This window comes from Pleurodeles waltl, chromosome 7, assembly GCF_031143425.1.
Source record: "Pleurodeles waltl isolate 20211129_DDA chromosome 7, aPleWal1.hap1.20221129, whole genome shotgun sequence".
Classification (NCBI taxonomy): domain Eukaryota; kingdom Metazoa; phylum Chordata; class Amphibia; order Caudata; family Salamandridae; genus Pleurodeles; species Pleurodeles waltl.
In genome coordinates, this window is record NC_090446.1 from 1,025,694,232 (window position 1) to 1,025,721,898 (window position 27,667).

Below are 27,667 nucleotides of genomic sequence, written 5' to 3' on the forward strand. Positions count from 1 at the left end.
TATCACCCGCGACAGGAAATGCCCCAAAACACAACAAGGACACATCCCATTTTTTGACAGAAAACAGAGGTGTTTTTTGCAAAGTGCCTACCTGTAGACTTTGGCCTCTAGCTCAGCCGGTACCTAGGGAAACCTACCAAACCTGTGCATTTTTTAAAACTAGAGACCTAGAGGAATCCAAGATGGGCGGACTTGTGGGGCTCTGACCAGGTTCTGTTACCCAGAATCCTTTACAAACCTCAAAATTTGGCTAAAAAATCACATTTTCCTCACATTTCGGTTACAGAAAGTTCTGGAATCTGAGAGGAGCCACAAATTTACTTACACCCAGCGTTCCCCCAAGTCTCCCGATGAAAATGATACCTCACTTGTATGGGTGGGCCTAGCACCCACAACAGGTAATGCCCCAAAACACGACGTGGACACATCACATTTTTTGACAGAAAACGGAGGTGTTTTTTGCAAAGTGCCTACTTGTAGATTTTGGCCTCTAGCTCAGCCGGCACCTACGGAAACCTACCAAACCTGTCTGTTTTTGAAAACTAGAGACCTAGGGGAATCCAAGATGGGGTGACTTGTGGGGCTCTGACCAGGTTCTGTTACCCAGAATCCTTTGCAAACCTTCCTCACATTTCAATGACATAAAGTTCTGGAATCTGTGAGGAGCCACAAATTTAATTCCACACAGCGTTCCCCCAAGTCTCCTGATAAAAATGATACCTCACTTCTGTGGGTAGGCCTAGCACCCGCGACAGGAAATGCCCCAAAACACAACGAGGACGCATCCCATTTTTTGACAGAAAACAGAGGTGTTTTTTGCAAAGTGCCTACCTGTAGATTTTGGCCTCTAGCTCAGCCGGCACCTAGGGAAACCTACCAAACCTGTGCATTTTTTAAAACTAGAGACCTAGGGGAATCCAAGATGGGGTGACTTGTGGGGCTCTGACCAGGTTCTGTTACCCAGAATCCTTTGCAAACCTCAAAATTATGCTAAAAAACACATTTTCCTCACATTTCGGTGACAGAAAGTTCTGGAATCTGAGAGGAGCCACAAATGTCCTTCTACCCAGCGTTCCCCCAAGTCTCCCGATACAAATGATACCTCACTTGTGTGGGTAGGCCTAGCGCCCGCGGAAGGAATTACCCCCAAAACACAATGTGGACACATCCCATATTTCGGCAGAAAACAGAGGTGTTTTTTGCATAGTGCCTACCTGTAGATTTTGGCCTCTAGCTCAGCCGGCACCTAGGGAAACCTGCCAAACCGGTGCATTTTTAAAGACTAGGGACCTAGGGGAATCCAAGATGGGGTGGGTTGTGGGGTTCTGACTACGTTCTCTTACCCAGAATCCTTTGCAAACCTCACAATTTGGGAAAAAAAACAAATTTTCCTCACATTTCGGTGACAGAAAGTTCTGGAATCTGAGAGGAGCAACAAATTACCCTCCACCCAGCGTTCCCCCAACGTCCCGATACAAATGATACCTCACCTGTGTGGGTAGGCCTAGCGCCCGCGGAAGGAATTACCCCAAAACACAACGTGGACACATCCCATTTTTTGACAGAAAACAGAGGTGTTTTTTGCATAGTGCCTACCTGTAGATTTTGGCCTCTAGCTCAGCCGGCACCTAGGGAAACCTATCAAACCTGTGCATTTTTGAAAACTAGAGACCTAGGGGAATCCAAGATGGGGTGACTTGTGGGGCGCTGACCAGGTTCTCTTACCCATAATCCTTTGCAAACCTCAAAATTTGGCTAAAAAAACACATTGTCCTCACATTTCGGTGACAGAAAGTTCTGGAATCTGAGAGGAGCCTCAAATTTCCTTCCACCCAGTGTTCTCCCAAGTCTCCAGATACAAATGATACCTCACTTGTGTGGGTGGGCCTAGCGCCCACGACAGGAAATGCCCCACAACACAACGTGGACACATCCCATTTTTTGACAGAAAACAGAGGTGTTTTTTGCATAGTGCCTACCTGTCGATTTTGGCCTCTAGCTCAGCCGGCACCTAGGGAAACCTATCAAACCTGTGCATTTTTGAAAACTAGATACCTAGGGGAATCCAAGATGGGGTGACTTGTGGGGCGCTGACCAGGTTCTCTTACCCATAATCCTTTGCAAACCTCAAAATTTGGCTAAAAAAACACATTGTCCTCACATTTCGGTGACAGAAAGTTCAGGAATCTGAGAGGAGCCTCAAATTTCCTTCCACCCAGTGTTCTCCCAAGTCTCCAGATACAAATGATACCTCACTTGTGTGGGTGGGCCTAGCGCCCACGACAGGAAATGCCCCACAACACAACGTGGACACATCCCATTTTTTGACAGAAAACAGAGGTGTTTTTTGCAATGTGCCTACCTGTAGATTTTTGCCTCTAGCTCAGCCGGCACCTAGGGAAACCTACCAAACCTGTCCGTTTTTAAAAAACTAGAGACCTAGGGGAATCCAAGATGGGGTGACTTGTGGGGCGCTGACCAGGTTCTCTTACCCATAATCCTTTGCAAACCTCAAAATTTGGCTAAAAAAACACATTGTCCTCACATTTCGGTGACAGAAAGTTCTGGAATCTGAGAGGAGCCACAAATTTCCTTCCACCCAGCGTTCCCCCAAGTCTCCTGATAAAAATGATACCTCACTTGTGTGGGTAGGCATATCGACCGCAACAGGAAATGCCCCAAAACACAACGAGGACACATCCCATTTTTTTACAGAAAACAGAGGTGTTTTTTGCAAAGTGCCTACCTGTAGATTTTGGCCTCTAGCTCAGCCGGCACCTAGGGTAACCTACCAAACCTGTGCATTTTTGAAAACTAGAGACCTAGGGGAATCCAAGATGAGGTGACTTGTGGGGCTCTGACCAGGTTCTCTTGCCCAGAATCCTTTGCAAACCTCAAAATTTAGCTGAAAAAACACATTTTTCTCACATTTCGGTGACAGAAAGTACTGGAATCTGAGAGGAGCTACAAATTTCCTTCCACCCAGTGTTCTCCCAAGTCTCCAGATACAAATGATACCTCACTTGTGTGGGTGGGCCTATCACCCTCAACAGGAAATGCCCCAAAACACAACAAGGACACATCCCATTTTTTGACAGAAAACAGAGGTGTTTTTTGCAAAGTGCCTACCTGTAGATTTTGGCCTCTAGCTCAGCCGGCACCTAGGGAAACCTACCAAACCTGTGCATTTTTGAAAACTAGAGACCTAGGGGAATCCAAGATGAGGTGACTTGTGGGGCTCTGACCAGGTTCTGTTACCCAGAATCCTTTGCAAACCTCAAAATGTGATTAAAAAAAACACATTTTCGTTACATTTCGGTGACTGAAAGTTCTGGAATCTGAGAGGAGCCACATATTTCCTTCCACCCAGCGTTCACCCAAGTCTCCTGATAAGAATCATACCTCACTTGTGTGGGTAGGCCTAGCACCCGCAACAGGAAATGCCCCAAAACACAACGAAGACACATCCCATTTTTTGACAGAAAACAGAGGTGTTATTTGCAAAGTGCCTACCTGTAGATTGTGGCCTCTAGCTCAGCCGGCACCTAGGGAAACCTACCAAACCTGTGCATTTCTGAAAACTAGAGACCTAGGGGAATCCAAGATGGGGTGACTTGTGGGGCTCTGACCAGGTTCTCTTACACAGCATCCTTTGCAAACCTCAAAATTTGGGTAAAAAACACATTTTCCTCACATTTTGATGACAGAAAGTTCTGGAATCTGAGAGGAGCCACACATTGCCTTCCACCCAGTGTTCTCCCAAGTCTCCAGATACAAATTATACCTCACTTGTGTGGGTGGGCTAGCGCCCGCGACAGCAAAATGCCCCAAAACACAACGAGGACACATCCCATTTTTTGACAGAAAACAGAGGTGATTTTTGCAAAGTGCCTACCTGTAGATTTTTGCTTCTAGCTCAGCCGGCACCTAGGGAAACCTACCAAACCTGTCCGTTTTTTAAAACTAGAGACCTAGGGGAATCTAAGATGGGGTGACTTGTGGGGCTCTGACCAGGTTCTGTTACCAAGAATCCTTTTCAAACCTTCCTCACATTTCAGTGACAGAAAGTTCTGGAATCTGAGAGGAGCCACAAATTTCCTTCCACCCAGTGTTCCCCCAAGTCTCCTGATAAAAATGATACCTCACTTGTGTGGGTAGGCCTAGCACCGCAACAGGAAATGCCCCAAAACACAACGAGGACACATCCCATTTTTTGACAGAAAACAGAGGTGTTTTTTGCAAAGTGCCTACATGTAGATTTTGGCCTCTAGCTCAGCCGGCAGCTAGGGTAACCTACCAAACCTGTGCATTTTTTTAAACTAGAGACGTAGGGAAATCCAAGATGGGGTGACTTGTGGGGCTCTGACCAGGTTCTCTTACCCAGAATCCTTTGCAATCCTCAAAAGTTGAGTAAAAAAACAAATTTTTCTCACATTTCAGTGACAGAAAGTTCTGGAATCTGAGAGGAGTCACAAATTTCCTCCCACCCAGTGCTCTCCCAAGTCTCCAGATACAAATGATACCTCACTTGTGTGGGTGGGCCTAGCGCCCTCAACAGGAAATGCCCCAAAACACAACGAGGACACATCCCATTTTTTGACAGAAAACAGAGGTGTTTTTTGCAAAGTGCCTACCTGTAGATGATGGCCTCTAGCTCAGCCGGCACCTAGGGAAACCTACCAAACCTGTGCATTTTTTAAAACTAGAGACCTAGGGGAATCCAAGATGTGGTGACTTGTGGGTCTCTGACCAGGTTCTGTTACCCAGAGTCCTTTGCAAACCTCACAATTTGGCTAAAAAAACACATTTTCCTCATATTTCGTTGACAGAAAGTTCTGGAATCTGAGAGGAGCCACAAATGTCCTTCCACCCAGCGTTTCCCCAAGTCTTCCGATACAAATGATACCTCAATTGTATGGGTAGGCCTAGTGCCCGCCACAGAAAATGCCCCAAAACACAACATAGACACATCCCATTTGTTGATAGAAAACAGAGGTGTTTTTTGCAAATGCCTATCTGTAGATTTTGGCCTCTAGCTCAGCCGGCACCTAGGGAAACCTAACAAACCTGTGCATTTCTGAAAACTAGAGACCTAGGGGAATCCAAGATGGGGTGACTTGTGGGGCTCTGACCAGGTTCTGTTACCCAGAATCCTTTGCAAACCTCAAAATGTGACTAAAAAAACACATTTTCCTCACATTTCGGTGGCAGAAAGTTCTGGAATGTGAGAGGAGCCACAAATTTCCTTCCACCCAGCGTTCACCCAAGTCTCCTGATAAGAATCATACCTCACTTGTGTGGGTAGGTCTAGCACCCGCAGCAGGAAATGCCCCAAAACACAACGAGGACACATCCCATTTTTTGACAGAAAACAGAGGTGTTATTTGCAAAGTGCCTACCTGTAGATTTTGGCCTCTAGCTCAGCCGGCACCTAGGGAAACCTACCAAACCTGTGCATTTCTGAAAACTAGAGACCTAGGGGAATCCAAGATGGGGTGACTTGTGGGGCTCTGACCAGGTTCTTTTACCCAGCATCCTTTGCAAACCTCAAAATTTGGGTAAAAAACACATTTTCCTCACATTTTGGTGACAGAAAGTTCTGGAATCTGAGAGGAGCCACACATTTCCTTCCACCCAGTGTTCTCCCAAGTCTCCAGATACAAATGATACCTCACTTGTGTGGGTGGACCTAGCGCCCGCGACAGCAAAATGCCCCAAAACACAACGTGGACACATCCCATTTTTTGACAGAAAACAGAGGTTTTTTTTGCAATGTGCCTACCTGTAGATTTTTGCTTCTAGCTCAGCCGGCACTTAGGGAGACCTACCAAACCTGTCCGTTTTTTAAAACTAGAGACCTAGGGGAATCTAAGATGGGGTGACTTGTTGGGCTCTGACCAGGTTCTGTTACCAAGAATCCTTTTCAAACCTTCCTCACATTTCAGTGACAGAGAGTTCTAGAATCTGAGAGGAGCCACAAATTTCCTTCCACCCAGCGTTCCCCCAAGTCTCCTGATAAAAATGATACCTCACTTGTGTGGGAAGGCCTAGCGCCCGCAACAGGAAATGCCCCAAAACACAACGAGGACACATCCCATTTTTTGACAGAAAACAGAGGTGTTTTTTGCAAAGTGCCTACATGTAGATTTTGGCCTCTAGCTCAGCCGGAAGCTAGGGTAACCTACCAAACCTGTGCATTTTTTAAAACTAGAGACGTAGGGGAATCCAAGATGGGGTGACTTGTGGGGCTCTGACCAGGTTCTCTTACCCAGAATCCTTTGCAATCCTCAAAAGTTGGGTAAAAAAACACATTTTCCTCACATTTCGGTGACAGAAAGTTCTGGAATCTGAGAGGAGCCACACATTTCCTCCCACCCAGTGCTCTCCCAAGTCTCCAGATACAAATGATACCTCACTTGTGTGGGTGGGCCTAGCGCCCGCAACAGGAAATGCCCCAAAACACAACGAGGACACATCCCATTTTTTGACAGAAAACAGGTGTTTTTTGCAAAGTGCCTACCTGTAGATTTTGGCCTCTAGCTCATCCGGCACCTAGGGAAACCTACCAAACCTGTGCATTTTTGAAAACTAGAGACCTAGGGGAATCCAAGATGGGGTGACTTGTGGGGCTCTGACCAGGTTCTGTTACCCAGAGTCCTTTGCAAACCTCACAATTTGGCTAAAAAACACATTTTCCTCATATTTCGTTGATAGAAGGTTCTGGAATCTGAGAGGAGCCACAAATTTCCTTCCACCCAGCGTTTCCCCAAGTCTTCCGATACAAATGATACCTCAATTTTGTGGGTAGGCCTAGTGCCCGCCACAGAAAATGCCCCAAAACACAACATGGACACATCCCATTTTTTGACAGAAAACAGAGGTGTTTTTTGCAAATGCCTACCTGTAGATTTTGGCCTCTAGCTCAGCCGGCACCTAGGGAAACCTACCAAACCTGGGCATTTTTGAAAACTAGAGACCTAGGGGAATCCAAGATGGGGTGACTTGTGGGGCTCTGACCAGGTTCTGTTACCCAGAATCGTTTGCAAACCTCAAAATGTGACTAAAAAAATACATTTTCCTCACATTTCGGTGGCAGAAAGTTCTGGAATGTGAGAGGAGCCACAAATTTCCTTCCACCCAGCGTTCCCCCAAGTCTCCTGATAAAAATGGTACCTCACTTGTGTGGGTGGGCCAGGTGCCTGCAACAGAATTAGGCCAAAAACTTGGAGAGATAGAGGGGATAGCACAGCGAGTTGATAAGGACATATTCTTCTTTTATACATCTTTAGGCTAACTCTGCTTTGGGGACCCACACAAGTGAGGTGTTATTTTACTTGGGAGAGTGAGGGGAACGCATGGGAGTAGAACTTTTGTGCTGGAGCGGTGATCGTATAAACGAAAGTTAGGAAAATATGCTTTTTTAAGCAAATTTTGAGGTTTGCAGAGGAGTCTGGGTAAGAAAATGTTGGGAGATCCATGCAAGCCACACCTCCCTGGACTCCTTGGGGTCTCTAGTTTTAAAAACTGTCTGGGTTTGGTAGGTTTCCCTAGATGAAGGCTGCACCCAGGACTAAAAACATAGGTGCCCCCTCCCCCCCAAACACAGGTAGTTTTGTAATATATCATTTTGATGTGTCCACATACGTCTGTGATGTGCCAAACACTAAAATTTTGAAAAGAAACGCACTTAGGTTATGTGAAAAAGACCTCTCACCCACCAACCAAGTTGGTGGCATGCTTTATCATCAGGGTCCCACCCGAGACACCTAGCGTGTCACTGATGTGCTGCGACGCCTGATTACAGCGGAGCAGGTTTTGTCATTTTTACCACGCATACTGGTTGAATTTGGCACGAGTTTGAGTGATGGTTCAGTGGATCCAATTTTATTAACAAGAGATTTTACAAAAAAGAAATGCACTGTTAATAAATGGAAGGCCAAAAAACTAAACCAATGACTCACAGCTCGTGAGCTGTAAAGCCACGGCAAGGCACCAATCGCTTTACATTCCATTCACACACCTTTCATACATGACATGCACAAGACCATTCACGCACCAGCCACGGGTCCAGCACATTACAACACTCTCATCGACAGACCGAGCCACTCAAGGGCCCATCACTTACATACGCCCACATGCCTGATACAACAATCACACCAGCTGATGGGAGTGTGTGGACTGGTGTTTGGCTGGCAGTGTGTTGCAGTAGCCAACAGCAAGTCAATATGTACACTATGTATACCCTCAGCCAAGCCCCACTCCACACACAATGGCATCACTTTTTTTTTTCTAACAAAGAAACCCCTAACTAATTAGAAATAATGACAAAACTACAAACACAAAAGCTCTAACTAAGTACATGACAGAAATGCTAACCATGAAACTGAACACATGAAAATACAAACAGACATGAGTTTACACTCATGGTTGTTCCCAGTAATTCTTCTGGGTGTGGTAATTCTTAAAACAACCACCCACACACAGCCCAGGCTTTGAAGGACAATCTGGGCAGTACATTCGAGTCTCCCTCCGGATACCTCTTTGAAAATACACTCTATATTTCTTAGCTGGAAAGTCATTTTTGGGTGTGGGAGGAATGTGCTCAGCAAAGTGGCGATCTTTCAATCTAGCCACATCCTCCACCACTGCTTCTCTAGGAACTCTGACCTGTTCCACCACAATAAGGCTCTCTATCACTGACTCCTGAAATTTCACAAATGTCATCTTTGACTCTGGAGACCTATCCTTAAACACAATAAAAGCATTAAAAGTTGCTAAGTGGAAGAGGTGAATTGCTAACTTCTTATACCAAACGTAAGACTTCCGAATAGCAGTATAAGGTTCCAACCTTTGATCACCTCTATCTACACCTCCCATGTGCTTATTATAATCTAAAATGCACACAGGTTTGCGCACTTCAGCAACCTGGCCCCAAACAGTCACGGGGAAGTACTCTCATCATGGATGGTACTTAGCATGTAGGCATCCCTCCTGTCTGAAAACTTCAGACAGGGGGGCAGAAATGGCCTTGGTACACGTACCCCCAAAGGGGGATGACCCTTGCCCAAGGGGTTGCCCCCCCTCCACTAACACACACACACACTATCCCTGGTGTCTAAGTGGCTTCTGTCTTCCTTGGGGGCAGATCAGCCTAAAAATAATAGGCCGATCTGCCCCCAAGGGGGGCAGAAATGGCTACAAGAAACATGCCCCCAAATGGGAGCGACCCTTGCCCAAGGGGCCGCTCCCCAACGCAAAACATTACAAACATAAAAAAAAAAAAATCCCTGGTGTCTAGTGGATTCTGCCCCCCTGAGGGGGAGATCGGCCTGAAAAAAATTAGGCCGATCTGCCCCCAAGAGGGGCAGAAATGGCCACACAAACATGCCCCCGAAATGGGAGCGACCCTTGCCCAAGGGGTCGCTCCCAAACATGAAAACATTTTACAACAAATAAAAAAAAAAATCCCTGGCGTCTAGTGGATTCTGCCCCCCTTTGGGGCAGATCGGCATATAAATAATAGGCCGATCTGCCCCCAAGGGGGGCAGCAATGGCCACAATAAATATGCCCCCAAATGGGAGCGATCCTTGCCCAAGGGGCCGCTCCCAAACGCGTACACATTGTAAACATTACAAAAAAAAAATCCCTGGTGTCTAGTGGATTCGGGGGGCAGATCGGCCTAAAAATAATAGGCCGATCTGCCCCCAAGGGGGGCAGTAATGGCCACAATAAACATGCCCCCAAATGGGAGCGACTCTTGCCCAAGGGGCCGCTCCCAAACGCATAAACATCCCTGGCGTCTAATGGGCATTCCTGCTGCCCACCAATTGCAATGCGATGCTCAAAGCCTTTCCTTTCCCCCAGTGCCTCTTTGTCCCAAAACCCCCCACCCGCTGGAGGAGAAACTCACCTGTTCTCCTGTGATCGCACTGGAAGCAAACAACCGGCAGTGGGTAATGATGTCAGCGTGCGATCGCGTGCTGATGTCATTACGGGGGTTGGGGGGGCGGAGGTGGGGGTGGGGGTGGAGGTCTTCCCCTTCCATCCCCGCCTTGGGGGGGGTGGGGGGAACCCCACAGAGGGAGCGCTAGTGCTCCCTCCGGGCTCCAGGCCGAGGACGTAATGGTTACGTCCTCTGCACAGGAGCACTGTGCCGCGGGACATAACCACTACATCCGCGGCACAGAAGGGGTTAATGTTCCTTATGCCAAAATTTGATAAAATTCTTTCTTAAAAATGTTTATCTGTGCAGCTGAACAACTCTTTGGTGGTGCCGCCGACTGCTGGTTGCTGAAGCCGCGTGTTGGAGATATATATATCTATATATATATATATATATATAAATATATATATAGATATATATATAGATATATATACATATATTCCAAAACAACCTCTCAATCCACTGGGGGGAGTAAAGAAGTGGCACATTAAATTGGAGAACTCAGGTTAATTGGTTTGTGAAAGGATGAAGGTATGATGCGTTTCAGCTATCCCTTAGCCTTTGTCAATTTAAAAGTGCAAGCCACCAGACAGTAAAAATAAATCCTAAAGTTAATGAACAGAGGAGGCATACTTCCGCTTGACATTATGTATTCGCAATTGACATGGCTTTATTTTTAGTATTTGTTTTTTTTATTAACTGTGCGGGTTTCTTCTGTGTTAATTACATTATCGCAGTCTAGTTTATTTTTCCGATGATTGCAGAGACGTGTTTATATATCAGAAGCTCTGATTTGTTGTTTCAAATTTATTATATTATTTAACTGCTTTCACTATGAATTATGCTACTATTATTTTTCTACTATATCATGCCCAATTTATTAGGCAGTTGGTAGAATATGTGTTTAAAGCAGAATTATGTCTTCTCTGTTTGTTTTTCTTTGTTTACTCTCTTGGAGCTTGCATTTTTACCTTGACCAAGGCTACGGTGGTAGACAAAACGAGTCATCCTTTCATGGATCAATAAACCTAAGTGCAACAATTTGGTGTACTGCTTCTTTACCCCCTTGGTGGATTGAAAGATTGTTTTGGACTTTTGATGGGGCTTCATCCGTTGCTAGCACCAGTATCGCTAAGCAGGGAGCAGATGATCTGGGGCAACTGGGAGATATATATCTATATATAGATATATAACGTACTGGTGGTTGCCTGTAGGTATAGTTAGAACCTAATTCCCATAGACAAAGCACTTTTTTGTTTTAGGAATAAATTTGGTGCCATTTAATGAATCTTTACGAAGGCTGTGCATGACGCAGGGTTGGCTACCTACAGGGGGTTGGCCATAGGCCAGGCCCTGCAGCCAACCCCAACCCTGCATGGCCAAAGGCCATGCGTGGCGGGGCTTGGATTAACATGATGTAAATAAGTATTATTTAATGTTAAAAGAAACCTAGCAATTCACTGAAAAAAAACTAAGATTACAGGGACATTATAGTTAGGAAAAAAACAACCTTACAAATTCACGTTATAGTTAGGTTCAAAGTTTAAAAGCACAAAATCATAGAAATTCAACTGTCATAGTTATACTTATCTCAAGAAACTATAACTGGTGCCCTAAGGTAACTAAAACTAATGCCCTCACCATGCACTGCTATTTACGCCACATTTTACATCACTAATGACATCGTGTATGACATCATTCATAATTTAACTCCAACATTTGGAATAAAATTAGTGATGACAAAACTGTTCATGGCGGGGATGTAATTTAGTGGTAGTGCATGGAATATTGAAATATAATCCTAATTATACTTTTATAATTTTGTTGCTCCTTTGTGTTAGTCATTGTAAATTAAAACATGATTCGATACTCTGAAATGAAAGATCATTTGAAACACCGAGGATTTAAATAATCATGTACATTGCAAACACTAATTTATCATCTGTTTCTCATTAGTGTAGCTTGTGATTATTAGAAGACTTTCAGTGGTTTACAAAAATGTCAGTACCTACATGTTAAAAAGTCTGTTTGCAAACAGAAACATATTATTGCCTTTGAAGTAAAGTCTCATGAAAAGGGATGGAAAGAAGGCACAGTTGAAAACAAATGAATCAACTGAAGACACAGTTACAATATGTGTTGATTATTTTTTCAGAGAAAGAATTTCAATGTGTTAACATAATATTGAGCTGCACAAGATCTTTGAATTCCAGTTTACACAACGGTGAAATTTGTTTTTATTCTTAGTACACACATACCCAAATAAAGGACTTCCATTACATCATTTTTGTCGATTTTTTATTCACAGGATTCTGCTATTGTTGCTAGCAGCCTGCGCAAAGAATATAAAGACAAGAAGGCGAGCTCTGTGTTTCGGAAGAAGAAGAAAGCTGCTACTCGAAACATTTCTTTTTGCGTAAAGAAAGGTTTGAAAATTGAAATACGTGTATCAGTGCTTAAGATGCTGCTTTTTCAAAAGTCAAACAAATTATACTAAATCCCTCATTACAAGTGATTTGCTACATTCTGGTATGTGCAATAAGTCCTGTTTTGTATTCGACATTAGTGCACACATAATGAAGGCCATAGAATGTTTGCTTGCACTCAGACAAGAAAATGTAGATAGCACCTTTATTGAGCTTTGTAACATATGTGGCTATACTATGATTTCATCACTTCCAACCAGTTTATTTCCTGAGACATATTTGCTCTCAAACATATATTGTGATCTACATAGAATCCATGAAGACGCTGGTTGGATTCCATTGGAATTTCAGATCTTCTATCCAATCAATAAATGATCTTTAAAATGTGTAAGTTGCTTCATTCAGTTAGTACTAACTAGTGTAATTTCCTGCAGCATTATAATTTTTTTAACTGTCCTTGCATAACTATAAAAATAATAATATAAAGTGCTTCATACATATGAGAAATTGGGTTTTTGGTTGAGGGGGGCCGAGTACCCTTCTCAAGCAACAACCACAATACCTATCACAAACGCATTAAATTAACCTGTGCTTAGCCTTCTGGTAGCTTGGCCCAAAAGCAATCAGACTTAACTTAAAGGCAATGTGTAAAGTATTTATGGAGCACTCAAAGAGTAATAATCTAAAAACACAACACAAGAAATAATAGAGTAAATTGTAATGAATAAAATGATACCGGAATGACAAAAGTAGAACTGGAGATAAGAAATTTCAAAGTTTAAGGAAAAAGTAGAGCTGAATGCTCAAAGCATCAAATGGGGTTATCTGATCATGCCGTACCAGGACAAAGTTACAAGTTAATGCCGACCTTGATGGAGCACGGGCTGGGTACAGGACCAAGTATGGCCTGCTGGGCAATGTACCTGGTTGTACTTGGACTAAGATTTGCTGCGTCAGTTCTGATTGGGCTGGCGATCAGGAGCTGCAAGCTGCTGCATCAAATTGCATCTTGCAGATTTGGTTCTCATGAGGCTGCTACTCAGGAGCTGCATGGTGCTGCGATGAGAGGTCCTGCATAGAGATGAAAAGATGCTGCGTCAGTTCTGATGAGGCCGTCGATCAGGAGCTGCTAGGTGCTGTGACGCGGGGTCCTGCACTGTGCTGTGTTGTTTCCCACGAGGCTGCCGTTAAGGAGCTGTGATGTATTACGATGTGAGATTCTGCGTTGCGCTTTGTCGTTCCTGAGGCAACCCACAGTTGGGTCTGGAGGAGTACACTCTGATGCTAGCAAAGGGTCTAGGACCTGGGGGCACCTCTTGGGAAAAAGAACTCCAGCAGAGGCCAATAGCACAGCACATTTATACTCTGTTTGCACCGGATTTGCGTCATTGTTTTTTTTTAAGCAAATCCAGCGCAAGCTTAACTCCATATTTATATTTTGGCTCTAGACATCTCTAGCGCCAAACTTTTGTAGTTAAAGTAATTTTTTCCCTGCGGAAAACTACCTTGCGTCAATGAGATGCAAGGTAGGTGTTCTCGGGCAAAAAATGACCCTAGCGCCTTATTTATCCTCCTGTGCAAAAATCACATAGAGGGGGAGGAGGGGTCATAAAATAGTGCAAACCTTGCTTTGCAACATTTTGTAATGCATGGGGCAGGTATTAGGGGACCTGTGGGCCTATTTCCACGGGATAAGCCCACAGGTGGCCTCCCAGGGTCCAGGGACACCCCCACCCACACCAGAGGGACAGCGGAGGATGGGGGACCCCATCCCAGGGGTATAGGTAAGTACAGGTAAGTATTATTTTTTTTAAGTTCCATTGGGGGCCCTGAAGTGGGCACCCCTACATGGCAGCGGGGGCAGTGGCCATGCCCAGGGGACCCTGGTCCCCAGTGCTAGCCATTGGGGTGGTGGGCATGACTCCTGTCTTTGCTAAGACAGAATTCATGTGGTATGGATGGTTTTGCATTAGAAAATGACTCTAGGCAGGTTTGAGTCATTTTTGTTTTACTCTAACCTGCCTTATGTAATTTTTGGTGCAAAACCCCCTTCTTCCATACTGCCAGCCCCACCAGGCTAACGTCATTTATTTTGATGCTAGCCTACCCTTTGCACCGGCTTACAACATTCCATAAATATGGTGCCCGGCTGGTGCTCAGAAATGGTGCAAGCCGGTGCTAAACTTTTTGGTGTAAAAGTGCGTTGGTGCAGTTTTGCACCAAAAAGTATAAATTAGGGCCCTAGTCCCCATTACTGCCTGAGAGCAATAAACAAAGGCCAACTGCTAACTACACCTCTTCATGTGATCCAGGAAACAGACTGCAGGCACCAAATAGTCAAGACAAGAAAATGGCAACTTTTTAAAAGTGCCATTTTCAGAAATGTGACTTATAATTCGACTTTGCCACTACAGAGGTGTTTGAATTGCAAATCATTTAATACCAAACTGGTATTCCTACCGGCTCCCTATCAAACGTTATCAATTATTAAATGTAATATGGTAACCCAGTTTAATTCTATGGGAGATTGTAGGCCTTGCAGAAATTAAAAATACGTTTTTCACTGGCAAGACATGATGCATGTCCAGCTCCTTAAATACACTGACATATGTATCAAAATGGAAGGCTGAGGCCTGGCAAAAAGATTATTTTTACCAAGTTGAAATGGCAGTTTAAAACTGCATGGAGGGTACAATGGCAGGCCTGAGTAAAGAGGCTACTTTGGTGGGTGGCACAATGAGTGCTGCAGGCTCACTAGTAGCATTTCATTTAGAGACACTGGACACATGTAAAACCACTTTTCTAGAGACTTAATAGTAAATTAAATGTGCTGATTGTACATCAACCAATATTACCATGTTTAGAAGAGTGAGCACAAACATTTTAACACTGGTTAGCAGTGGTAAAATGCACAGAGTCCTAAAGCCAACAAATTCAGCAAAACAGGAGGGGTCAAAGCAAAACGTTTTTGAGACTATCAGCCAAGGCAGTCAGGTCTAACAATAACACATTTCTGCAGTTTCTAAGTACTGTGACGAACATGTGTTATAATTAGGTAATTTGATTTACCAACACCAGGACAGAAGGCTTAGTCAGACTTGCTGGGATTCATACTTTGGAGATGAATTGATATCTATACGATGCATACATTTAACTCACTGAGCAAGAGCACACTGCTGGCATGTTAACATCAGTCTTCCCAAGAGCACTATGGTATATTCAGTTAACTGCACTATTTGTACTCACAGTGATAGTACTTCCCTTCCAATATCAATCCAGCTAGTGATGGGCATCTCTGGACATGCATTTCATGCTGTTTGCCATTGTTCAGCAGAAAGCATGTCTTTGTTTCACATGCCTTTAATATGCTCTTTCCTTTCTACTGGTTCAGTCATAAATATTTAGCCATTCAAAGCATACAGAAATACATCTACTTAACATTGTTCAGCCCTACATCATGAATCTTGCAGTAAATCTTGTGCAATAGACAGTACATATTCTCAATGATTCGACTTCCTTGGTGCCTGCAATCCAATTTGATAGGTATCAGAAGTGGAGAATGGTCCAAAAAGGAGTATAGTCGTATTTCTATGTCAGAAGTCATAGGAAACCAGAAATTCTGTCTTTCAAAAAATAATCCTACTGTACATTTCCCTTGGCCATCGTTTTATTACCAGTGAGTGAGAGTCATTCAAGCATTCCATCCATCATTTTGTTTTTGTTTTTGTGGGATGCTCAAAGTGCAACAGGTATGTCCAGACATGGGTCCCATGCCTAGTATACCAGTGGACTCAAGCTGCAACTCACTGATGAAACATTAAATGCTGAAACCAGTTAAAAGTTGATCATGGCGCCCTAATGAGTGGACCTGGACTAGCAGTTCAGGATAGACTGTTATTATCAGCACAGTACCAAGACTGATCAGCACTGGCTGGTTTATGTCTAGATTAAATACTGGGTAGAAAACGATGGGCTGGAGTGTGAGTGTGAGTAATGAAGTGGCTGAGATTAATTCATTCATTCCACTCATTGCTTTTCTGTTTTTCTACATTGGTTTAATTCTTTCAGTTTAAAAAAACACGATCCAAAGAACTAAGGCCCTCATTATAACATAGGTGGTAAATGCCGCCCACCATGGCAACGGCTGCCAAAAGACCGTTGCCCTGGCTACCAGCCGACCACCACATTGTGACCGTAGCCGGAATTCCGCCTGAAGGCTGGCAGAAATCCGGCTACGGTCATGGAGGCGGACGGCGGTAAGGTGGCATTGCTGGCAGCAGCAGTGCCACGCCAGTAGACCGCCGCCGACTGTATCATGATCCATGATACAGCACGGTGGTGTACTGCTGGGGACGCTGCTGCTGGCAGCAGCGCTGCGTCCCGTCTCCTGCCGGAGGACGCCCTGCAAGCAGTTAAGTCGGGTGCCCCGAAAGGGGAGGGGGGTGCTTTGTGTGTGTGTGTGGGTGTGTGTGTGAATGTTTCTGTGTGTGTGCATGCAGGTGTGGGGTGTGTGGAATGCGTGTGTGTATAAATGGATGTGAGTGTGCGTATATGTTGTGATGTGTGAATGTGTGTGTGCTTGTATGTATGTCAGTGTGTGTGGATGTGTGTGTGCATGGATGTATGCATGCATGGGTAAATGTGGGTATGCATGTGTGTATGCGTGTGTATGTCTGTGTGTGAAGGTGTGTTTATGTCGGGGTGGGAAGGGGGAGGGTGGGGAAGGACTCTGGGGAGGGGGAGACCCCTACCAGTGCCAGGCAAGGATTCCCTGGCATTGATAGTGCCTACCGCTATGGTTTTCATGGCGGTAAAAAAGCCACAGAAACCATGGTGGTGGGCGGGGTCATATTCCCGTGGGCGGCCTAGTGACGGGCGCTGGACTGGAAACTGTAGTCTCCAGTCCGGCGGTTGTTTCTGCCGTGGCGGTCGGTGTGGAAGCCAAACCGCCAATGTGATAATATGGCGGTATGTACCGCCAGCCTGTTGGCGGTACTACTGCCACTATAACACCGACCGCCGGGGTCATAATGACCTCCTAAGTCCTCATTTACAAGACTCTAGTGGCACACTGCGTCACCGGAGCATCATATTTTTTTACACTCCGGTGGCGCAGTGTGCTGGTCCATATTTGCAAGACCATGCAAAGCCACCTTGAGTGACTTTTCATGGCACTGTAAATATGCCCCGCTTTCACGCATAACTCTGTGTGAAGGGGCATTCCATGGGTATTGCCCTGGGAGTTCCCACGCAACACCCATGGAATTTGACGGAATCTGATGCATTCCTAGACTCACAAAGCTGGGAATGTCTCAGATTCCTACACCACCACAGGAGTGGCATTAAAGTGGCACTATGGAGAGAAATAACAATATTTCTGCAGCACACATAGAAACACCATTAATGATTGTTTATGTGCATGAAGATATCCCTTCTTGCACATAAACAATCATCACTGCTATGCAGGCACCCTTGCACAATGGTGCAAGGGGGCCTGTGTAGGCGCTAGGCAGCAGTTAGTGTGCCAGCGCTGGGAAAAATACAGGGATGCATCTTATTTTTGTAAATACGACACATCCCTGCACTTTCAAAATCATGCAGCACACCAAGCTGGCTTGCAGTGCCACACTGTGTGATTTCCTCATAAATGAGGCCCTGAAACTTGACATGAGCTATATACTCCCAGATATGTAGGACTGAGTTAAATGTATCATACTATACTACAGGTAGAATCTATATTAGTATTTTCAAATATTATATCATACAAGTAAATAGTTATAGTAGCACACATAGTACTGTTATAATTGAGGTTTGGGGGTAAACTCATTTCTCTTATTTTGCAGTCTATCTGTGACTTGTAGTTTCAGTAGGAATATAAGGATGGCATTGTGTCATATTTCAACTATAGAGGGTCAGGAGCTGATGCAATGTAGTGTGATGTACTGTGATTTTCAGAGAAGAAGGAAGCCTCATGTTTATTATAAGTTTATTTTAGACTGAGTTCTACATTTCTTATTTTGTCACTGGAAAACACGCTACTACAGTAGTGCTGTTGCTGTGCCTAATGTTAATGGGATACTTAGTGGCAATGGAAATCTGGCAACAAGTTGTTACTATTAGGAAGAACTGGTAAGGGCAATTCAGGTTCCAATGAAGGCATCAAATTCAGAAACACTGCAGTTGAGGGAAGTGGTGGTGTTTACACATAACAAGTAGAATCATCCTCAAATCTCAAGGGGCCAAGCTTAACCATCATTCATGCATCCTTGAATATTGAATATTGGACAAACTTTCCCAGTGAGCGCTGTCTTGCATCTCAGTTAGTACAACCTAATATCCAATATATAAGGCTTTAGAAAAAAAGTAATACTTTGGCATATAACCCCATAAAACACTAAATATGATTCCTGAGACATACTACCAGTCACTAAGAGAAACATGCACTGAATTAAACAATTACTTTTTTTAACTGAATTTGAGTTTAAGGCAATTCCCAAGACTGGAGAAGTGCCTCCTAAATTCAGAATTAAAATCTCTTTCAGTATCACACACCACGCTAGCTGTACATGCATAGGAATCAGATGAAAGTCATCAATGCAGATTAAGTAATAACTGTAGCCTTTTAACTGTGGCATGTATTTTCCATGTATGATTCTCACATTCTGCCAGAGCAGAAGCATATTTGGTCTCAATCTCTTTACTCAAAGATCATTAAACTGCATTTTATACAGATGTCCTGATACAGGGCACACTTTGTGGTGTCAATTGCACGACAGCCTTAACGTGGAGGGTATTTTCTGATTGGTTTCAGGAGAGATATTGGGACTATTAGGTCCCAATGGAGCTGGGAAATCGACGACTATTCGTATGCTAACAGGAGACACAAAACCAACTGCTGGGCAGGTAAAACATAATATTTAATTCACTGCTTTCCACAATGATTTTATCTGTGGATATTTTATATATAATATTATACTAACAGTTTCATTTCCTTTTATGAGTACTGTCATTCATGATAGTTGTGTTGGCACTCACATCGTCTTGTACAATTTTGTGCTGTTCCCACTGGCGTATTTGATGGCTTTATGTCAGTTTGCGCCATACAAGCACCTAGACACAATGTTAATGAATAACCACCTTAATTTTGTTCTTCCGACAGATTCAATCATTTGAGAAGTTGAATCAACAACAAATTTACAAACATTGTCATTATATGTAGCCTAGTGGTTTGCTATAAGCCTTGTAGCCCCTTTTCACTCTGCAATGTTTCTAATATAGCTTTACAGCCCACCGTAGTGGGCTATACCAGAAATTAAAGGCCCGCTATAGTGTTAAAGCACCGAGCTGAAGGCGAGGGCCTTTAACAAGGGAGTGGGACTTTAATGCCCGGTTTGGCTCGGGCCTTTAACAAGGAAGCAGGACTTTAATGCTTGGTATAGCCCTGCTACGGAGGGCTATAAGTTTATTAAAACATTGATGATAATTAACAGCTTTCACAGTTATAGGCCTCAGGCATAGCGGATGGAATGTACCAGGTATTAGTGCCTATAGGAGGATGAAGATGGAATGAACTAGGCATTAGTACCTACAGGTAAACCAAATATAAATATAAATATAAAATATAGCGATTATGACCAGTCCTTCTTGCCCCCAACGACCTAAAAAGTAGGAGAAAGATCTGTCCTCTAGCTTTCATTACTAGCCCCAGACCTCCCTTTAGCATCCTAGAGATGCTAATTTTTTTATATGTTTTTTAAAGTCCATAGAAAAGACCAACTGCCTACCCAGCCATACCTCACTACCCACACAAAAGGAAAGATGACTCTTTCAACCAAACTCACCTCCATTCACACCCAGTTGCCCTCCAATTTCTCCATTATCACTCCACATTGACCAAGTTGTCCTTCTCCAGCCACACTTCTTCCTACATAGGTATTATACCAAGGCAGGAACACAAACTACTCCAATGAGCGCACACATCCACACTGGCATTCTACAATCCTCCAGGACAATTCAGTACTGCAAGCATCTCACCTGCTTGCTGCCATGGTGCTCCAGCCTTGGCTCTCAGTTTGTCCTGCTTTTGAGATCCAAAATTTCTATAACTACATTTTAAAAGGAAATGAGGTAGAAGGCCGAATGTTAGGAAAGAGTTCCCCAGACATGAACCTGGATGAAACATCACCTAAAAACATTACATGCCTGTTCTGAGTGTTCAGATAATGGTATTGCCAGGCCATCAGGGATTAAGTGCCTTGTTGACTATCCATGCACAAGTGTTCTATCTTGGTTGCTAAAGGAAGTGTAAGAGCCCTGATTATCATCATCAATGCTGAAGGGGGCTGGGAGTGCACTGCTAAATGCAGTACACAATTAGCGCTTACTTCAAAATTAGCAGTCGTTTTTCACCAAAAGTTGGTGCAGACTTTGCTTCATAACTTTGCCACATATTTCTGGATTTAGCCATTCATCAGTAGAGAGCAGAAGCAGTAGAGAGCAAAATAAAATCATATGGGGTTGCTAGAAATACTGCCAAATTCTTCCCAGGTCACAGTACCACTCACAGACACACAGGTGCAGCTACAAAGCTCGTCAGCTTGCTGACTCAAATCCAGAAACATGTGTCTAGAGATGTACAATACTATCTGCACCAACTCTTGTGAAAAACTACAGCTAATATTCAAGTAAGCACAAAGGGGCGAAATGTGTTGTGATGTGACACAGTGTGCTCCCAACCCCCTTGTGATCACCATCATTAATGCCTTCCATTGGATTCCTACAACTAATGTATTGATTTCTTGGATTTCTACGTTAATTTCTAACTTCATCACAATGAATAGATTCTCATAAAACTATAATGTTTGTACTGTCGCTATATCGCTAGGGGCAGTGGCAGTATCAGGCAATGGGGTGCAAGCGCTACCCCATACATAGCCAATCATATTAAGACTCTCTCATTCTTACTCTATCTAGTGATGGTGAGATAAAATCTGTTGAAAGCCATGTCCACATGAGAAGCTTCGAATAAGGTCGATGGCATGCGTATCCTTGTGTACATCGGGTGGTCGTTTAAGAAAATTTCTTTGAATAATGCCCTGTGTCTGTTACTGACTAAAAAAGCTACTAATCAAGACAGCTTGTCTGATTATGTTAGTATACATGTCTATATATGGTTGTTATTTCTGCGCAAATGAAAACTAAAATGAGAGTGTATGTAACTCATAATATTTTATTTGTATGTAAGTGTAGCTTTAAGTGGACTGTGATATGTTTTCAGGTTCTTCTGGCAGAGCTCCAGACTGCTGTCACTTCCCAGAGGGAGAGAGACACTGAATCGACTGGGTTCCTTGGATATTGTCCACAAGAGAACGCATTGTGGCCTGGTCTAACTGTGGAGCAACATTTGGTGGTCTACGCTGCTATAAAAGGAATGAGGAAAGAGGATGCAGCAGTGGCTATCAAAAGGTAAAGTTTGAAGGGGCATTATGCATCAGTAGTCAATCAGATGAATATCTCCATGTTCGATTTGCAAATGGGCAGGAACGGGTCTGAAACACTGAGTAATGAATGATACCAGCCTAAGTACTTGACTCTCTGTGTGCGGTACAAAAATTGTGTTGTTTTATATCCTATTAGAAAATCCAAAGTGAAACAATAAATAATGTTCTATAGAATATATTGAATCTTCATCTCAGAAATAAGAACACCTCGATAGTCATCTCTGCTGATAGTTTAGGTTTTGCAAAACAATACTTTAACGTTGTCTAGGCCTTCATTACCAGTGGCCTCTTAATTCAGGTCGTACGAGTAACTGCTGCTTTGTTCACAAGTTGATGAAAATGGTCAAAATTTGCATATGAAAGTCCAGCATAAAACGGAGCATTAGCAGGGGAATCAGACCCAGAATTAATAATAACCACAGTAATTCCTCATTCACTTACCATTAGGGTCCAACTCAAAATGGGCTGGATTTTCCCTATGCTGGTATTACCGATGTGTCTGGTATCTGTAAATTAGGGGTTGGGAAAAGGTGTCTTGGAATGACAACCTAAGATGGAACCAAGGTCTGTAATAGAATGATTGTCATGCCTAAGTGCACGGGATAAGAATAAGAGGTACATCCTCCGTTTTAAAAATCTGAATACAAGCAGTGATACTGTTAAGCATTTAATGTAACTTAATGTTATGTACATACCTCCAGAGAAGACGCATCATCAACTCACACATTTCCTTTATTAAACATAAGTGAGAATTGTAAGTAAAGTTCTTTAAATTATATTTAGATTTCTGGAGGCCCATCTTTAATGCTAATGATTCTTCCTATACAAATACTGAGCATAGTCCCTGATAAGATATTGCTTATTTGTTCAGAGTCAATATTGCCGTCTTTATCCTGTGGTCACTCAACAGCTCTTCCCATCACAATTTGATTATCTTTCATTGAAGCTCGAATTGAGCTTCGGTGGGAAGCCAGGTTGTAGTTGAAGGAGAATGTGCAGTAGCAACTTTGAAGCATCTAAATGTAGAGGTACAAGTAGTCATTGGAAGTTTGCAGTTAAGGAGTTGGATGGATTAACTCATAAGTGTACAATTGTGGTTTCTACTGAGTTGCTTTGTTTTAGCCATCACCAACTCTCTGTTCCCTCATAGTCCCTCACTATAGTGTCTGTCACTTCCTATGTTAGTGATAATTGCATGATGTGGCGTGACAAAAGGAATTTTGTGTAAGAGACATAACACGACATCCACAAAATAACACAAATTACCCTGGCATAATTTAAATTTCACCCAGGCATAATCAAGACACCCTCTTAACAAAGAAACAAATAACTGAAGTAGAATAACGCGACAATTAGATCAAACGCTTCTACAAATAAAACATTAAGGAATGTTCAGTGATGTACTATGGATAACTGTCATTAATTTATTCATAGGCTTTTTAGTGTGGAGCATAAATAACGAAGAGAGTTGCAGCTGACATGTATTTAGCTCTAGTGTGTATTATGCTCAATGTTCAAGAGTTTCTTGCACAGGATCTCTACTGATAAAAGTCTCCTGAATTGCTCAGTATTTCTTTGAAAATTACTTTATATTCAGTTCAGTGTGCTACTAGCCTATGTTTCATTGCATGTACTGAAAGACTGTGCTGTGAGAGTTCATTATGTTTACAAAACATACTGTACATAACAAGCAGATGGAAAGGTGGGGTCTTACCCACGGCTCTAAGAGGCCCAAACAGTGCCAAACTGGGAAGTTGTAACAGGGGAGCACCCTTAGTTTTTGGGCCCTTTGTACTCTTGCCTAACTTCCTAACGTTCGGTTCGTAGCCACATAATCGGCATAACATGAGAAAACTACCATGTTGTGTGCAGGCTAAAGGATTCGTTGTTGGTGCAAATGTCAAAGGACATTGCTGGAATGATGTAGATTCCAAAGTCCATCTGACAGAATGAGGTGATAGCATAGAACTCAGAATGGACGTAGTCTAGTGTGTTGCTCACTTTCACCCCTTGATATCCAGTAGTGAGTTGGCAGCTATCGGAAAGGTATTGGAAGAAAGCAGAAATAGCAAAATAAGCAGAGGTATAAATGTGCACCCCATTTTCTTTTAAATACAGCGTGACTGATGCGTTGGAGCTAAATGAGCACTTGAAGACAACCGTGAAAAAACTCCCTGAAGGTATAAAGAGAAAGGTGAGAATACATCAAAATGGTTTAACGCTGCGAGTACCGTAAACTATCCAGTATCATTAGAGTAACATAAGTGACATTATATGGCCTGTTATCCCCAATGACATTGCTAGATGTGACCTTCTGTTACCTTTCAATAGGGATGTGCACCTAGTAATTTCTGACTGCCTTCAGGCACTTAGTCCTAAATTTCATATATTTGCCATGATCCTACATTCTGATAAATCCAACTAACTCCTCTACCCACCACGGAGTGTATTTCTTTGTAACCACAGTTCCAATTTCGTCTCAGAATTTCAAAGTTCAAAACCACACATCTCATAAATCTTTAAAATGATATCATCACGTCTTGCCTTATCAAAATGTTTATAAATTATGGCATACCCCTTGCAATAATCCTGAAGAACGCAAGAAAGGGGAAAAGTGGTGAAATGGGTTTTTTTCTAGTTAAAAACGTAATTAAGTAATACACTAATTACTGAATGTTAATGTCTCTGCCATCATACCTTTTTTTAAATGCATGACACAGGAACGTAAACAAGAAGCCTACATCTGTAACAGGAAGTCTACCTATTAAAGGAATTGTGGTATTTTTCGACAAAAGCCAACCAGCTCCATTAAAAACACATGATACTATTCTGGCTGGTTCTGTGGTTCTTTCTTTTCAATAAGGAAATAATGAAGGAGCACTATCATCTACTTTAAGGAAACATTGATTACGGTGGCAGGGAAGGGTACTGAATAAAATGCTAAATGTAATTGTGCATAACCGTAAGACTAATGAGCTATTTTATTAATAATCGCATTGACTTCCATTGTATTAGTTATATTTTGGTCCTTATCAACAGTGTAATCTATTCAAGGCTGAATTCTCGGCAGGTAGCCATACAACTACATAGCATTTAGTGCATTGCTATCAGCTGTTTGGGCAGACGAACAGACTTTAATTGGTGCATGTAAGATAATTACCTTCGTTTTCTAAAGTAGGATAATCTTATACCCTGACACACAAGACAACTGTTTGATTAATCAAGTGTTCTAGCAATATCCTCCTAAGGTTCTGATAAGAAAAAACAAAACAGTAACAAGAAATAAATATGTAATCTGCTTCAGATGAATCCTCAGCTTTTCAACCTTTGAGGTTGTTATTTATCTGAATGCAAATAGAAGTGACTGCACTACAATGCAATCGGAGAAGTGACAGTGAGCATAACTGGCCTTTTGCCCTTCACTTCCCCACCACTTTCCCATTGATTACGAGCAGTCAGGGTATGCCAAGCTGGGTAGTACATCAGCTCACAACTCCATAATTACTTTTGAAAGTATGGGTTATAGTGCTTTGTGCTTAAATATTCACAGTGTAAAAAGGTATTATTTGGGACAACAGGCCACGGGGACTGGTCTCAGTAGTCCACCACCCAAAGGCCATCTAACTGATTGAAAAAATATGCTCCACAGCAGGCGGCTACCTGCACACTCACCTCCAATGCTTGTATGTTCACACATATCTTTTCAAGTGCCACACTGATCCAGTCCTGGGCCCTAATTCTAAATGCTCGAGTCCGATTAATTCTTCTTCTCTGTTCTGAAGGGTGAGGAGACAATGCATCAAACTACTTAAATTAATTACAGTGTAACTCAGTAGTCACACATTCAATTTTCAGAGACCAATTATAGTTCACAGGGCTTTATTTAGACTCAAAGTCAGACTTACATGTATGACTCTAAAAATCATAGAATATATGTACCGAATACACAAAGGTGAATCAAAATGTTGTACAATATGAAACTTAACCAACATGTAAAAGACCTCTGATTCAACAGCGATAATGCAGATAATGAGGAAAAACAATTGATGCATACAGTACAAATCCAAGTTTTCCTGCCTAACAATTTAATATAAATTCCTAATTATGCTAATATTCTATGGTATCAGGAAAGTAGTCAGCACAACAGAACTTCTGGAGAAGTTTCCATCAACAGAGGCATGGCAGCATGAAGCCACAAAAATTAGAGTTGAAGAGAAGCATCTAACTAAGGTCCACTCTTCGCTAAGGGCAGAGGGAAGCTGAAATTTCCTGCTAACTAAACCTCACCTAAATCCTGTTTCTTCCAAGGATGATTTAATTGGCAAATACCTTAGCCAGTTCAAAAACATTACCACAAATTATACTTTGCCATTTGACACATCGGCCTCCTGGGATTTCGGCATTGACTTTGTTACACCCTCACGCTCTGGAATTTCACAAGAGTTACAGATACCAGCCCAGGATACTACTCTCATCCTCAATAAGCACTCAGCTGGAATTTTCTTATCATCCCAAACAATGAGCTCCCCAATAACTTGGTTTTGGATCCTGACACCTGCAGCTTTAGAAAAACATTCAAAGGCAGACTGCACATTGAAGGTTAAAACACAGAAAACAATATTGGCCTTCACTCTGGCCAACTAATCTAACATGAGTACCCTCTCAGGTTAAATAAATTCTATAAGTCTCTTATGTCAACTACATAATGATTATAAGGAATAATATTTCAAGAACACTATGGCGTAAGCATTCTTTCAAACAATGATAAAATAGCATGTGTGCGTAAGTGTGTAGGTGTGTCTGTGAGTGGGTGCTAGTATGTCTAAGTAGGTCTATGACCATACACGGGGCCGTGTTCAGTGTCATGGGGGATTCACGAACATCCACGTTGGGAGAAAAAAAAAATGAGTGGGTGCATGAGTGTCTCACAGGGTCTGTGAGTGGGTGCATGAGTGTCTGGGTGGATCTGTGAGTGGATGTGGGAGTGAGTGAGTATGTGAGTGGGTGTGTGAATGTCTGAGTGGGTCTGTGAGTGGGTACATGACTGGCTAAGTTGGTCTGTGAATGGGTGTGAGAGGGTCTGAGTAGGTCTGTAAGTGGGTGGATGAGTGTCTGAGTGAGTCTGTTAGTGGGTGCATGAGTGTCTGAGTGAGTCTGTTAGTGGGTGCATGAGTGTCTGAGTGGGTCCGTCAGTGGGCGCATAAGTGTCTGTGCAGCTCTGTGAGTGGGTTTGTGAGTGTCTGAGTGGGTCTGTGAATGGGTGCATGACTGGCTAAGATGGTCTGTGAGTTGGTGAATGATTGTCTTGGTCTGTGAATGGGTGTATCAGTGTCTGAGTGGGTCTGCGAGTGGGCATGTGAGTGTATGCATGAGAGTCTGAGTGGGTGCATGACTGGCTAAGTGGGTCTGTCATTGGGTGCATGAGTATCTGAGTGGGTCTGTGAGTAGGTGCATGAGTGTCTGAGTGAGTCAATTAGTGAGTGCATGAGTGTCTTAATAGGTCTGTTAGTGTGTGTGTGTCTGAGTGCCCTGGTGAGTATGTGAATGACTCTGAGTGGGTGGGTGAGTGGGTGCATGACTGGCTAAGTGGGTCTGAGAGTGGGTGTGTGAGTGTCTGAGTAGGTCTGTGGGTGGGAGCGTGAGTTGCTCTGTAACTGGTTGTATGAATGTTTGAGTGGGTCTGTGACTGGGTGTGTGAGTTGCCGAGTGGGTCTGTGAGTGTGTGCTTAAGTGTCTGAGTGGGTCTGTGAGTGGGTGCTTGAGTGTCTGAGTGGGGGTCTGAGTGGGTGTGTGAGTA

The 27,667-nt window shown here is 43.1% G+C and overlaps 1 protein-coding gene across 1 annotated transcript in view; it reads left to right on the forward strand.

The window, feature by feature from the left end:
- LOC138245863 (ATP-binding cassette sub-family A member 9-like) overlaps positions 1 to 27,667 on the forward strand; it is a 2,236,336-nt gene that overhangs the window by 2,082,718 nt on the left and 125,951 nt on the right. The window contains exons 30-33 of the mRNA XM_069199841.1: positions 12,253 to 12,370; positions 19,182 to 19,273; positions 21,648 to 21,835; positions 23,989 to 24,064. Coding sequence (XP_069055942.1) covers positions 12,253 to 12,370; positions 19,182 to 19,273; positions 21,648 to 21,835; positions 23,989 to 24,064 — 474 coding nt within the window. The remainder of the gene's footprint in view (positions 1 to 12,252; positions 12,371 to 19,181; positions 19,274 to 21,647; positions 21,836 to 23,988; positions 24,065 to 27,667) is intronic.